The sequence below is a fragment of the Diceros bicornis genome, chromosome 3, assembly GCF_020826845.1.
Source record: "Diceros bicornis minor isolate mBicDic1 chromosome 3, mDicBic1.mat.cur, whole genome shotgun sequence".
NCBI lineage: Eukaryota > Metazoa > Chordata > Mammalia > Perissodactyla > Rhinocerotidae > Diceros > Diceros bicornis.
The window spans coordinates 47,753,193-47,767,462 of NC_080742.1; the positions used below are offsets into that span (position 1 = coordinate 47,753,193).

The 14,270-nt window shown below is 41.3% G+C and overlaps 1 protein-coding gene across 2 annotated transcripts in view; it reads right to left on the reverse strand.

Annotated features, from left to right (window-relative positions):
* Nucleotides 1-14,270, reverse strand: part of RAPGEF5 (Rap guanine nucleotide exchange factor 5) — a 221,499-nt gene that overhangs the window by 111,284 nt on the left and 95,945 nt on the right. For both annotated transcript variants that reach the window (XM_058527007.1, XM_058526996.1), the window contains exon 8: nucleotides 1,086-1,159. In XM_058527007.1, the coding sequence (XP_058382990.1) occupies nucleotides 1,086-1,159 (74 nt within the window). The remainder of the gene's footprint in view (nucleotides 1-1,085; nucleotides 1,160-14,270) is intronic.

Consider the following 14,270-nt stretch of genomic DNA (forward strand, 5'->3'; position numbering starts at 1 on the left):
GACAGACCTGCAGAATCGAACCAATAAAACTGGTGCTTCTACTATAGCAGATTAAGCTTTCTCAGACACCTCAAAGGAGGTGACAGCGCCTTCCTTCCTAAGCAGCCTAGCCTATTAACGCTCATGATTATGCCTCCCAGTGAACTTAACTCTGGATGTCCAAACCTAAACAGAACCTGCTCCTGATCTAATTAGAACAGTCCATAGAATAAGTTCAAGACAAATAAAGAATAACAACAATTTCTGTTTAGAAACATCTGTGCCACTAATAATTTAATGATTTAAGAAGTCTTCGAGAAAGTGTCAAATACTTGGAATTGAGGAATCTCTGCCCAGCTTTGCTTGGGAGCCTGAAGTGTAATTTCAGTATGAACTTGTCGATTGCAGTGTTTTCAATATTACCGTAGCAAAACAATTCCTTATCTGAACTTACTAAAACATTACAATCTGTGCAATCTTGACTGAAAAATCAAATGTGATTATTCTGACCAGAATCAACAGATCTAGAACTTTAAAGGTGAAATGCAGTGGGTCAGCTAAGCTAAGAATCCCTAAATACTCTGCTTTTACATGAGTAAATAGTTGACAGCACTAGGGTGTCCAAAGTTTTTATGCCACAATAGTATTTGGAGGTAAGTTGCTACCAAAATTATATCTGTGCCATGAGTTAGATATCGAGGTTGGCACAAAATCTTTGGCAGGTGAGGCATCACACTAATTTGTCTGGCCAAGCCCCAGCTGTGCTGTCAGCTAGCTGGTTCTCCTCTGCCTTCTCCAGGGGATGGTCTTCCCTAAGAGTGGCCTCTCCTGGTTCTTCACGTACTTTCCTTGCTTTCTCTGGGAAGTGTAGTATACGTCCCTATCTGTCCCTTTTCCATGAATCAAATTATAAATATGATTAGCAATTCAGGGCCTTTCTTGTGAAATGCCTCTATATAAAAAATAAGCACTTTAGTCCCAGGAATACCACTATTTACAGAAAACAAAAGGTAAAAACCTGTATCACTTGGAAACACGTGTACTGTCTCCCCATTCTCAACACAGAAAAAAGGTGCGGAGAAGGACTGTCACAGGATCAACCATACCTGAGAATCTGGAACACTTTCAGCTTCTGTCACAGTTACGTGTTTGTCACTGTTTTCTTCATCTTGGTCAATTGCTAAGAAAAAAAAAAGAAAGAAAAACAATATTAAATGTAGCATCAGGGCCGGCCCCGTGGCTTAGCGGTTAAGTGCACGCGCTCCGCTGCTGGTGGCCCGGGTTCGGATCCCGGGCACGCACTGACGCACCGCTTCTCTGGCCATGCTGAGGCCGCATCCCACGTACAGCAACTAGAAGGATGTGCAGCTATGATGTACAACTATCTACTGGGGCTTTGGGGGGAAAAATAAATAAATAAATAAAATTATAAAAAAAAAAGTCTTAAAATGTTATTAAAAAAAAATGTAGCATCATAATAAACCTCTTTCAGATCATACTCGTTCAGATAGCAATCTGTCAGGAAAAAATAATGCTGGGTAGATTCACAAAATGTAAATACTGGTACTATTTTTTTGTTATTTGGATGAAAAGTTAACTTGTAGCACTGGGCATGTACATTATCTCATTTATTAAGTCAATGGCAATGGAAAAATTTGATTTCAATTCTCCTCTTCACCTAAACCCATCCAGACATCATCATGTCAGTATTGTGCTTCACCTAAGGGGGAGTCCGGGTATAGATGAAGGCTTCTATCAAGTTCATCTGAGAACAGTCATTTTTTTAAACAGTATGGTTTGTTGGCTGGTAGTGCCATATAATAAAGGAAGCACAATATTTTATATTTGGACTGCTCAGTGCATTGTTACCACAAAATTCCAAATGTGGAGTCTTGAATCTACCTCTTCTCCCATATTTCCCCAGCATCTCCCTATCCAAGTCCTTGTCACCCTTTCTGAGCTGGTGCAATAATTTCCTAACACAAAGGCCCTGATTCTAGCCTCTCCCTAATACAATCCAGCTTGGGCACAACCGCTAAAATAATCAGTCTCAAGAAATATAAAAACAACGAGGGCCACACTTGGGCCTATGTATTGCTTATCTTATCAAGTCTGAACTCTGTTCATCACTCAAGGTCTTCCTTGAATTCTCTAGCTTCCTCCTAATCTCCAACTTCACACTGACATTCAACACCAACTCTGATCTAAGCACAATGATCTGATTATTTTTCTCTTTATACATTTTGCTCTTTCATTTTAACAAATATTTATTGATCATCTGCTACGTGCCTTGCACTAGGGTTATTCCCGTGAAGAAGACAGATAAGCCTCTGACTTCATAAAGTACACATACTAGCTGGGGAGACAGCCAATGAACAATTACTACTACTACAACTAATAATAATAATAATAATAGAAAAGATGGAATTAAAGGTCATGATAAATGAGGAAATGACAGAAAACCAACTGGGGGAGGTCATTTCAGGGAAGGAGAAGGGATGGTGCTTCTCTGAAGAAGTGGTCTTTGGGGCCGGCCCCATAGCTTAGCGGTTAAGTGCGTGCACTCCGCTACTGGATCCCGGGCGCGCACTGACACACCACTTCTCCCGCCATGCTGAGGCCGCGTCCCACATACAGCAACTAGAAGGATGTGCAACTATGACATACAACTATCTACTGGGGCTTTGGGGGAAGAAAAGGAGGAGGATTGGCAATAGATGTTAGCTCAGAGTCGGTCTTCCTCAGCAAAAAGAGGAGGATTAGCACGGAGGTTAGCTCAGGGCTGATCTTCCTCACAAAAAAAAGAAAAGATTAAAAAAAAAAAAAAAAGAAGTGGTCTTTGGGCTGAAGGCTGAGGTAGAGCTGCCCACGGCAGGTGAGAGTGATCTGAGACTAAACCAGGGAGAACACAGACCACTGTAAATTTAGATTTTAGCCTTAGAACATGGGGAAGCACCAAGGAATTTTCAAGTGGGAAGTGCATAACTTGATGTATATTTTCAAAAGTTCTTTTTGCCTTCTTTGTGAAGGACAGACTTAAGATTAGCAAGACAGGAAGCAGGGAGAGCAGTTAAGCAACTGTTGCTCTTGTCTTGCTAAAGATGACAATGGCTCAGACCAGGGAAGTGGCAACAAGCTAAAGAAACATGGACGATTTGAGCTGTGTCTTTAGACAAAATGGACATAACTTGCCAATAAACTGAATACAAAGAGAGAAGAAAAGGGAGATGAGGGAGAAGCAGCAATCAAGGGTGACTTCTAAGACTAAGTTATTCTTTGTAGGCACCACACCATTTACTCTTGACAAGAGATTCTCAAATATTGAGTTCAAAACTGATTCGGCTGGAACTAAAAAGCCTGACTTATGGCCTATCAAACATACACTGTACATCTGCGTAACCATTAAAGTAAAGTATGCACTCTCTTAAGATAAGAATGAATACTTCCCCTCCTATGCCCTGTTGGTAACGCCTGGATTAGTCCCTTTCCTGACACCACTGTCATGTTGATCTGCTAATTTGGAACTGAATACCTTTTGAAATTTTGATGGAAATGTATCCTGGGTGTGGTTAATGTATGTTCTTTGTTCTAAAACGATATAAGACTGTACTGAAAACCATGCTTCTCTGGAACGCTTTCTAAGGCCTTCCCTGGTTATAATCCTCACTCTGGCTCAAGTAAACTCACCTTATTTCTCGTATCTATAGAATGGTTATTGGTTATTTTGCATCGACACTCTTTTTGCCCTCTCCATCAAAAAGTAGGCCAAAAACATACCAACCTTGCTGACAGCAAGATCACCCACTGTACTTCTGGATTCACATTGCATTGTTTTGTGTACTTTTAAATACCGCACTCTCTGCTCTGTATTTTTTTCAATATCATCTCATGTACCTTTTGCTTTTGTGTGCCTTTTATGCCCACTGTATGGTGCTTACCCTGGAGCCCACCTAAAATGCTGTGCACACAGTGTGAGCTCTGTGAAAACTAACTGGGATGAACAATTCCTCCCCAAGTGACTGAAATGGCACAACTTGACTCCACCTACTTATATAAGCTACTTCTTTTATAACTATAACTTATACTTATTCTTTTATAACTATTATGAAAAAAGAGGGAAGGGAAATTCTTCTGCTAAACTCCACGGATAACTAGGATAACTCCTACCATTGAGCATCCAAAGGCAAGGCGGGAACAGTGGAAGTGGGCAGAAGCTTTTCTTCTATTTTCAGCAAAATATTCCATTCATGCTTGTTCAAAGGGGGTCCCCTGTTGCTCGATTAGGAGGACATTTAAGAATAAAGAAAAACACTCATATTTTCTCAGAAAAACTAGGAGCAAGAAAGCAAAGGGAAAAATAAAATAGAGAATAACATCCTAAATTCCACTTAAAAATGCAATGGGCTGTAGAAATGAGGAACTCCACTTAACCAATTGAAATAATATAAGAAATCTTTCTTCCTCCTATAATGGGGAGTAATTTTCTTAGAGGGCAATTTGATACCATACCAGTGTGGGACAACGTCACCCTCATGAAGTACCAACAATACCTTGGCATTTAATTTATGCTTTATTTGAATTTTTGCTCTTTAAAGTTTTAATTTTGATAAAAATGAAGAAAATTAAATTTGGGAATATTTCTGCCTACTAAATTCATGTTTTTGTTTTTAAAACAACAATGTTCTGGTGTCTAGGCATTTATTTTGCTTTCCTTATTATACCATGATATAGGACATACAGGACAATGAATAACAATTTCAGGATTGAGAGTTAACACTATTTTTTGAGATTCAGGCATAATTCTTAATATATACAAATAGAATCAAAGGAGGAAGAGATTAACATAAAAGCATACTTGGGATAAAAATTCAGCCCCACATTTCTAGCTTATCCATAACTAAAATGGTATACTTATTGCCATATCAATCTCAAAATTTTTTGCCCGGTGTTACACTTTGGTTAACAGAGCAAGAAACAGAAACACAGGCAAGTTAACGGACTCGGCAAAGGTTAACTCAGCAATCTACCTCAATGTGCATAATGGAGACTCTCTCAAAGATCTGGTGGACTCAACCTCAGCACCCGATGACAAAGAAATGAGAGTGGTCTCCTCCAACACATAACTAACATTATTTTCTTGGAAATGCTGAAAAATTATGATTCCGAGAATGCATTCTAGCCAGTGGTTCACTTGGGAACAAACACTTATTTTTGGACTTCCGAGGATTTATGATCACCCCAGGAAGTCTCATGTATGAAATCCATACAGTCGCCTAAAAGGGAGCACTTTCTGACCCTTTAATATGAAGAGTAATGTCAGGAAGATATAAGGAGACAATTTCTCTCTTCAAGCCCTCTAGTCATGCAGCTCATGTGGTGGAAGGAGGAGGAAGCAGCTATTTAGATTTTTGAGCTTAACTTTTCTTTTATCTGATCAGAGTAAGAGTAGGTTAGGGAAAATTTCCTATGCAAATATTGATTCTGGGACAGTTCCCTGCAGTGGAACACCGACACAGGAATGACACCTTCTGGGACGGAGGGAGGCTAGGAGTCTCACTCTCTGCCAACACAAACCATCCCCTTATCTCTCAACACAGAGTCTAAAAGCAAGAAAAGCCCTTTGAAAATGACTTACCACAACAAAAGTTACAAGCACAAGATCTAAAGCACATATTTTGAATAGCAAACATGAGAGCCTGCATGAGAACTAAGAATATAAGTGGATTAATTAGCACGAATTCACATAACAGTACATAGTGTAAATGTATCTATTTGTCAAGTAGCCAAGACCAATTCAAGATGAGCAACTGTTGCCAGCCTCCAAGATTTTAGGGATCACCTTAATATCCCTTTCTTTTTGCCTTGGGGAGGACAACAGGTTTCTCTCCCCATGACTCATTAGAATGGTTGCTAAGAAAACTCTAATAACTCTATGAATATTATTATTTAAACACAAAGAGGATTGATGTCCTTTCAAAATGATGCTTATTTAATTTCTACTGGTCAGTTTTGTAAAGGTGAGAGCCATACTAGGAACACTAAACACACAATGATCGTTAACACCCTAGGTGACTAGAATTGAGAGCGTTCTTTAAAAATCAACCAAACTTTTGTGTGTGTGTCTGTGAGGAAGATCAGCCCTGTGCTAACATCTGCCAATCCTCCTCTTTTTGCTGAGGAAGACTGGCCCTGGGCTAAGATGCGTGCCCATCTTCCTCCACTTTATATGGGAGGCCGCCACAGCATGGCTTGCCAAGCAGGGCGTCGGTGAGCGCCGGGGATCCGAACCGGCCAACTCCGGGCCGCCGTAGTGGAGCGCGCACACTTAACCACTTGCGCCACCTGGCCGGCCCCAACCAAATTATTTTTTAATTTACAAACCAACCAAAACTTTTACCATGGACAGAAATTTAGCATTTCAAGTCTCAATGTGGGAAATCAACAAATATAGTTAAGAAAAAAATTCGATGAGTACTTGGCCAAGAATTAAAGTTTTGGCAACAATATAATCTTTCACCTGTGCAGCATTTTCACAGAGAGAAAGCTCTTTCATAAAGGGTCCCATTGGATGTTCACATGACCTAAAGAGGTGGGCAGCTAAGATCATCCCCATTTTATAGATGAGGCTAAGTGGCCTGTCCTAGTCCTCTCACATAAAATGTACATATCTGTGGTGGTTCAAGTTGGCCTCCGTCAAGGATGGAGCAGTACAGTGCTGGTCAAACTGCACCTCGACAAATCCATTCATGCGGATCCTGACCAGTATTTCTTTTCATTTCTTTCTTTAATGAATAGAACAGAATACAATAGAAACAATAGAAAAAAATATAAACATCAAAATGCATCGTAACTAGTAAAGCTAAGTATTTTTCACAGATGTGGATGAGACGTGTACCAGGCCAGGATCTTTTGTGTGTTCTGTGGATTGTGGACATAAAAATATTAGGAAAACACTGAGGTGTTTCCAGGCCACAGGAGGCAGAACCCCATTCCTCATTATCTAAATAACTAGTGATTTATTTTGTACCATTCCTGGAGAGGACCCACAATATTTACTTTAGGAGGCCCCTCAACGACACTCCAACCACATTCAGCAAGGAGTACATTCCCTCTGAGATGGCATGGAAATGAGCTTGCAGCAAGAAATGCTGATAGAGTGTTCATTTTTCGTTATCAACATATAATCACAAATGCTTCAAAATGCTCAAATCTTTTCTATTCTTTAAAAAGTAAGAGAAAAAAGCAATTGCAATCTTCACCTCATCACTGTATTTTTTTTCTTATTGTTAAAGTTTGAAAAATAGCGGTCAGTATTCACCACCAAGACACCCCATATAGTATTATAATCTGGCCCATCCAGCACCATTCGAACTTCTCTTTGGAAGCTAGCCAATGACCACTATATCTCTGTCCCAACATTCTTTTCTCAGCCCCAATCTCTGCCTGTCAGCTGAACTTGAGACTGTTGTTTTAAAACTCTCTTCTGGGTCCTTATCATCCTTGAACCCTCTAAAAATACAAGTTTCCTGCAGGCTCTCTTTCCTCTCTCTGCCTCTTTCCTTGGTGATCTGATCTGTTCCTATGGTTTCAGCTTTCACCATTATGCAGCTTATTCCCAAATCTGTGTCTCCATCTCTGCCCTCTTCTCTGAGTTCCAGGCACACATCTCCAGTTACACACTGAATATTTTCATTTCACAGACCATCACAGATCTGCTACATATACATCTGCTACATACATTGCTATGATAGGTGCAGTGGCACAATCTCTGTCCTCAAGAAAGTCATCTATTTAATAGGGTGTGAGGACACAAAGATCCAAAACTGCACAGAACACCCTCCCTGTATTCCTCAAGCCTTTTTCTCTCTTGGGGTCTGTATTTTAGTTTAGATCACCACCAGGCATCCTCATGTTCTTCCCTCCCCTCAGCCCTCACATGAATCTCTCACTAAATCCTGTCACTTCTGCCTCTGTAATGTTTCCATCCTTCTTCTTCTCTGCCACTGTCATAGCTCATGACCTCACCACCTCTCACCCGGGCCACTGCCACGGCCTTCCAGCCAGCCTCTCCCTCAATCCATTCTCTACACAGCTGCCCGAGTTCCACTTCCAAAAGGCGAGTCTGATCATGCCATCACCCCATCCCTTTAGACTCCTGCCTCTCCCCACTTAGAGAACACGAGAGTAGCGTAGGGAGCTCAACACCAACTCAGGCTTCAGGTCCCCATCCCCAGTGTTCTTGATGCAGTAGGACTTAGCCCAGGGATGTGCAGGTTTGAGAGCTTTGACACCTGTGATCCCTACTCTATTAAACACTGGGCAACATTCAGGCTGAAGCTTCAACCTAGCCTTGAAGGCCGGCCATCAGTCTCAGACTTTCCTTCCAGGTGCACCTCCCACATTTCTTTGCTTCTAGCCTGGAATGCCCTTGTCATCGCCTTTACCAGGTGAAATTCTTCTTGTCCACTGGGCTCTCCAGTTCAAACACCATCTGCCTGGTGTGGATCATTCTGAGTCTTCCCCACCATCACCAAAGGACTTAGACAAAATGTAGAGTCCTTCCTCCTGGCCTAACAAAGCTCTTTTTCTGTACACTTACTGTTTTTTATCTCAGTGTTTTATAGCTAGCAACACAAACCTCCATCTTTACTCATCTATACCATGAGTTCCTTCTAGAGGGAAGAGAGTATGTTTTCTCATTCCAAGTACCTGGAATAATAATCTAGAACATAACGCTGCTAAGTAATTGTCTATTGGACTGAACAAAGGTAAGCAATTCAGAAAGTAACAATTATAAGGCAGATACAAGCAGAATAAAATGTCACATCCAGTTTGGGGGAGAGGGTAAGATTACGAAAGAGGCTTCAAGGAAAAGGTAGATTCTGATAGGTGGATGATGGGAGGAGAGGAAGGGCAGTCAAGGCAGAGAACTGGCATAAACAGAGGTAAGGTGGAGAAAAGTGTGAGATCTGACATGGGACCAGTGAATAGTACAGTGCTGGGAAACACCAGAAAACAAAGTTGGAAAAATTAGTCAGGCTTGGACATTAGGCTAAGGAGCTTGGAGGTCATTCAGTGGCAAGGGAGGTGATGTGAGCAAAGGAAATACCATCATCACTATGCTAAATATGTACAGCTCTTGAGCTCTCCCTAAGTTTCAGACACATGCTCTTAATGTGGATTATCCCACTTAATCTTTTCCTTACCCCTCAGGTAGAGGTATTGGCCAGGCTGGACTGAACTATGTGGCCAGTGTGAGGTTAATAATTTAATACCTCTCTAAGCCAACATTTGTTAAATATCTATTCGATATTTTTCTTTTAGTAGGGCTAGTGAGAAACTGAGTTTCTAGTAATAAAAGGTGAATACCATTTCTTGGAATTTAGCAATTTACTCCTTTTGAATCATCTCATTTGATAATTTTTCTGACACTCTTAATTCTTAATTTTCCCACACGTAATTTTTCCAACACACTTAATAAAGAGAAAGGTAAATTGCATACAAGGATAAAATCTTGTTGCCCAAACCCAACAACACCCCATGCATGATTTGGTTTCAGAATGAAAAGCAAGCAAATCTACATGGGGCTGCCTTGGTGGGCCTTCAGCAGTGTGTTTATGTTCACTTACAGTACTCATCAGTGATATTCAGATCCAGCAAGGAGCATTAATAAATTTCCAGTAGATATGACCAACTTCCTTGGCCAAAGCAGGATCCATTTACATTTAAACAGTTACTCCATTCATTTCAAGTAGAAATCTGAGTTAAATGAGCTCCTATTTCTGTTATGCCAGTGATATTTTAGGGCAGGTATATGGTTGGCCTTTTCCTTAATCAGATTCGAAGTGCTACTATGATTATCCTCATTATACAGCAGGGAAAACTGAGGCTGAGAGATGCTAAATAGCTTGCCCAGAATTACACCAGCAGTCAGTGGAGGAGATAGTTAAGTACCTAGGTCTGACTTTTTATCTGCTCCAATATGCCATGAAGATTTAAATTGTCTAAAATGAACTGAACAGGAGGCAGACTGAAAACAAAGAAAGCAGGAGGTTTATTGCAAAGTCAGAACAAGAATTGACTTGAATTTCCTACTAGGATTGCAGTCTCTTTGAAAATTAGGGCCATAATGACTTATTTTTAAGCGCTGCTACACACCCCCTTCCCCTCCAACTCTCGCCATGCCTCCCAACCCATGGATTTATATAGAGCAGATAACGTTTGCTGCATGAAAGAAATGTATTACTTTTACTAACATTATAGGTGTGCTGGTGTTCTGGAAATTCATAGCACTCAGACAACATACTAAATCTATAGAGAGGAGGCTAAAATCAGAGGTAGCTGAAAAACTGCCATCTCCCCCATCCCCTATCCATGCTCCATACAGTTGGCTGGAGGCAGCTCCAGCCACTGAGAGATGGGTTCTGGGCTGCTACCCTGCTGCCTTGCTGACTGCATGATTTATCCCCACCCTAAGGCAGAGAGGATTCCATTTCAATTCTTATGCCTTTGTCTTGTAGCTGAGACTCTCCAAACTTCCTTTCCTCCACTTAATAGGTTTTTACAGTGTTTTCTTTTCAGTAACATTTAATACATGTCCAGTCAATGGTAAAGTTATTCAACAGAGAAAAATGATAATGTCACCAGAGCAAAGTGTATCCTGTATCAAATGCTTTAATTAGAGCATAAATATTTGCTCGATTGGCCAGGGTAATAAGGAGCTAATCAGTACTGGAGCCCAGTAGCCTGCTAGGCTGCCCTTCTTATGAGGAAACCTACTAGAAAAAAACAAGTTTCTTTTTAATGCAAAGATGGCTTGTATATGACCAATTAAAATAAAACCTCGTTGAAAAAAAATTGAGTTAACCTTAGCTACAATTTTTCTTCATCATTTTTCTTGAAAGACAGAAAAGCTTTCATTTTTAAAGTGTCTTTCAAGGAAGTGTTCCTGTGACAAGACAGGCTGAGGCCAACCTGCTATAATCGCACAGTAAAAGATATGAGCAGCAATGATGCTCAAGACACTGCAAGATGTTCATTCATTTAAAAAGATCCTAATGCACTCCACTACTCTATACGATTTCTCTCAGGAATTAAAATTTTAAAAGACTTATCTGAGGGAATAACAGAAAAGTAATTTCTGAGCCTAACTATGTGCCAACATGAAGCTACATGCTGTACGCCATCTCATTTAACTCTCCTCACGCCTAACAAGCCCCAGTCATGTGCCATTAGCTCCATTTCGCAGAATAAGAAGATGAGCCTCTGGAAGCCACTAAGTCATAACAAGTGGCTAAGCTATAATTGAACCTGAGTCTCTTGATTCGCTTTTCACAGCTACACAAATCTGCCTCTGGGATGGTAAACCAGAAAATGCAACAGGTCAGATCTACACTGGCACCCTTGTTAAGGCTGTATGGTAGACAGCAATCGACTTTTTAAAAATAAAGTTACAACTTTCTGCTATTCACATGATGCTCATAAGGTTTTTGTATTCCTGAATTGTCAGCAATTCTACTGCTAACTCTTCTCATTGACATTACAGTGGAATTCTAAAACATACAGAGGAACTGCCAAGAATTCCCAAAGAGTCCTTGTGTTTGTAAATATAAGCACAGACACCAAATGGTTCAATCAACCAATCAATCAGGGGCGGGCATCCCAAGAGGAGACCAGGAAAGATGTGAAAATTTTCCTTAACCCTCATCTAAATCTATCCTGCTGCAGCAAGACAACAGGCTTGAAAGGGCAAAATCCATAGAGAAATGTTACCTTCCTTTGCATACCAAGAACCAACTCTGGAAGTCTCAGATCTTAGATCCTTCTCTCCTGGGATAGCTAAGCCACAGGCTTGTCCCCCTAAAGAAAGTGATCAGGCAGCAAGGGGCTAGAAAAGCTCAAGGCTGTCCCTGTATTGCTACAAGGAGACTCTGGGCAGGAGAAGGATAAAGAGGCAGCAGAGATGGAAGGTAAGAGCCGTGGGCCCAATCTTCCCTGGCCAGGCTTGAGCTCTGAGAGGGTAAGGTCAGGGAGATGGTTGAGGGGACACTGAGGATTGGGGCTCTGGTTTACACACAGAATGAGCCTTGGCACACAAAGGAGACTGCTTCGAAATCTGCCCCCAGCCCCACGTGGGGGCCACATGCTCACAGTGGATCATCAGTGTACACAGTAAGGCTAGGGGCAAACCAGGGGCAGAGCTTATTTTTCCTGAGTTGTTCTTCTTTCCCACGATGCGAAGTTTCAAGGACTCAGATATTTCTACATGTGCTGGGGACAGATACCTGCAACAGAGCCTTCCCTCCAAAGGGCCAGGGGCTGGATGGAGCATGTGGCAAGGAAGAAGTGGGGTTTATAGCCCCAGCGAGATATGGGGTGGGATAGCCAGGAAGGCACAAAGGCCCCGACTCAGCTGGGTGGGCCCCTGACTGCCATTGCAAATCCCACAGGGGCAGCGGAGACTGGTACAGCCACTCTGCAGAGACCAGGGGAGCCCAAAGGCACTGTGGGGACCCTCGCATGCCAGGGACTGAATTATCCAAAAGGAGGAAGGGGGTTAAACTAGGCCCAGACAGGAGCAACATCTGAACAGATCATTTATCACAAAAAGAGTTCGAATCAGAAACAGCTAAGATATTGCTCCCTGGCAGTAGGTAGAGGCTTGTGAGGACCACGGTGCAGTTATTGAAAATAAAGAACACAGTATTTCCCATCTACATTTCAATGTAGTGAATAATTCTCAGAGCCTGTTACCTTACCATTTTTGAGTATCAATTTAAGTGCTTTAATGGCTTATAAAATAAAATACTCTCATAAAATTACCAGATAACAAAACCAAGAAAATATATGTGGAAAGGAAAAAGTTTTGATACAGTATTGGCTATCAGCCCAAACGATTTTTTATGTTCATACTCAAGGCACTGAGCCATATCGCCTCTCAAATAAAAGTATACATATTTTGAATTTTCATATAAAATTGAAAAAAGGATAGGTTATCTTATCTGTCTGAGTTTCTTCTTGAATCAAGGTAATGAAAACCTGCATTAGAGCAGGCCCCAGGAAAATTCCCTTGGGGGGGCCTGGACCACTCAAATAAATGCGCTCTTTTGATGAAGCTGTCCATTTGGTTACAAAACTAACCCTCATGTAGACCTAATGTTACCAGCAAAATGAAGCAACTTTGATAACTTGGATATAGGTACAAATGCTAAGCCTCAATTCTACACCCATAGTTTCAGTGATGACTCTGAGAGGACCGGAAGGTCCAAGCTTACAACCTAGGTGTGCTGCTCTAACACCATGAGGCCCAATGATGGAATGTGCCCCTTCCCTGATCAGACGAAGTAGACACACCACTCCCTGGGGACTACAGGCTGCTGGGACAATAGCGCCCCACCCCCCCTGTCCCGACCCACCGCCAGCAAGAGGGGTTCTTGGCCAGGGCCTCTCCATAATCTCCAAGCTCCCTTAATGCCCCCCACATCAAAGGTGGGGAAGTTTGCTTTCTCACTAATATGTGATAAATCTGTGTTTGCTGTATAAGGTCCCCTTCAGACAGAGAAGAACCTACACTTAGCTCCACCTTTGGAACTATGGGCCTTTCAAACACACAAAAACAAAATTAAAAATCAAAATGAAGAAAATAAGAACATATAAAACTAAGATGGCAATCCTATCTGTCATGCTTTGCTCTCTATTGCAGTTGGAGTAGAGGAAAACAGGCAACATTTCTAAAACCTACCATCTGTTGCTCAATCTCCAATTCCTCACAGTTATTTTTCTACCAGAAAACAATAACCGGACAAGGGGTAACCTTCCTCAATTTATCTTCATAGGTCTTAAAGTGAATGTTTCGTTTTTATTAAATGTTTGCATTTTCAATAGATAGAACTATGATAGCCATTTTTTGGCAAAAGGAGAACCAGACAAGCCCTTTAGTTCTATTGACTTGGGATCCGCCCACAATTTACAAGGCTATGGCTTTGACTCAGGTGCACTTATTCAGAGTCAGGGTTAAATTCACTTCCCCTTTAAACCAGTACAAACCACTCCCCACATAAAATGTCTTCCTGGTAAGTTTAATATGGAAACTTCAGTGAGAATATTTGCTTCTTCCTCAGTCTGCCCACCAAATAAAGCTTGGTAATAATTCTCTTCATTTATAAAGCATTTACTGCCAATGCCATGAGAGCTTTATAATTCTGCTATCATTCCCATGAGAAAAATCTCCATTCAGGTAGAGGAACACTGAAAAGTTAGGCAGCTGTCCAATAAATGAGTCAGTAGCAAAA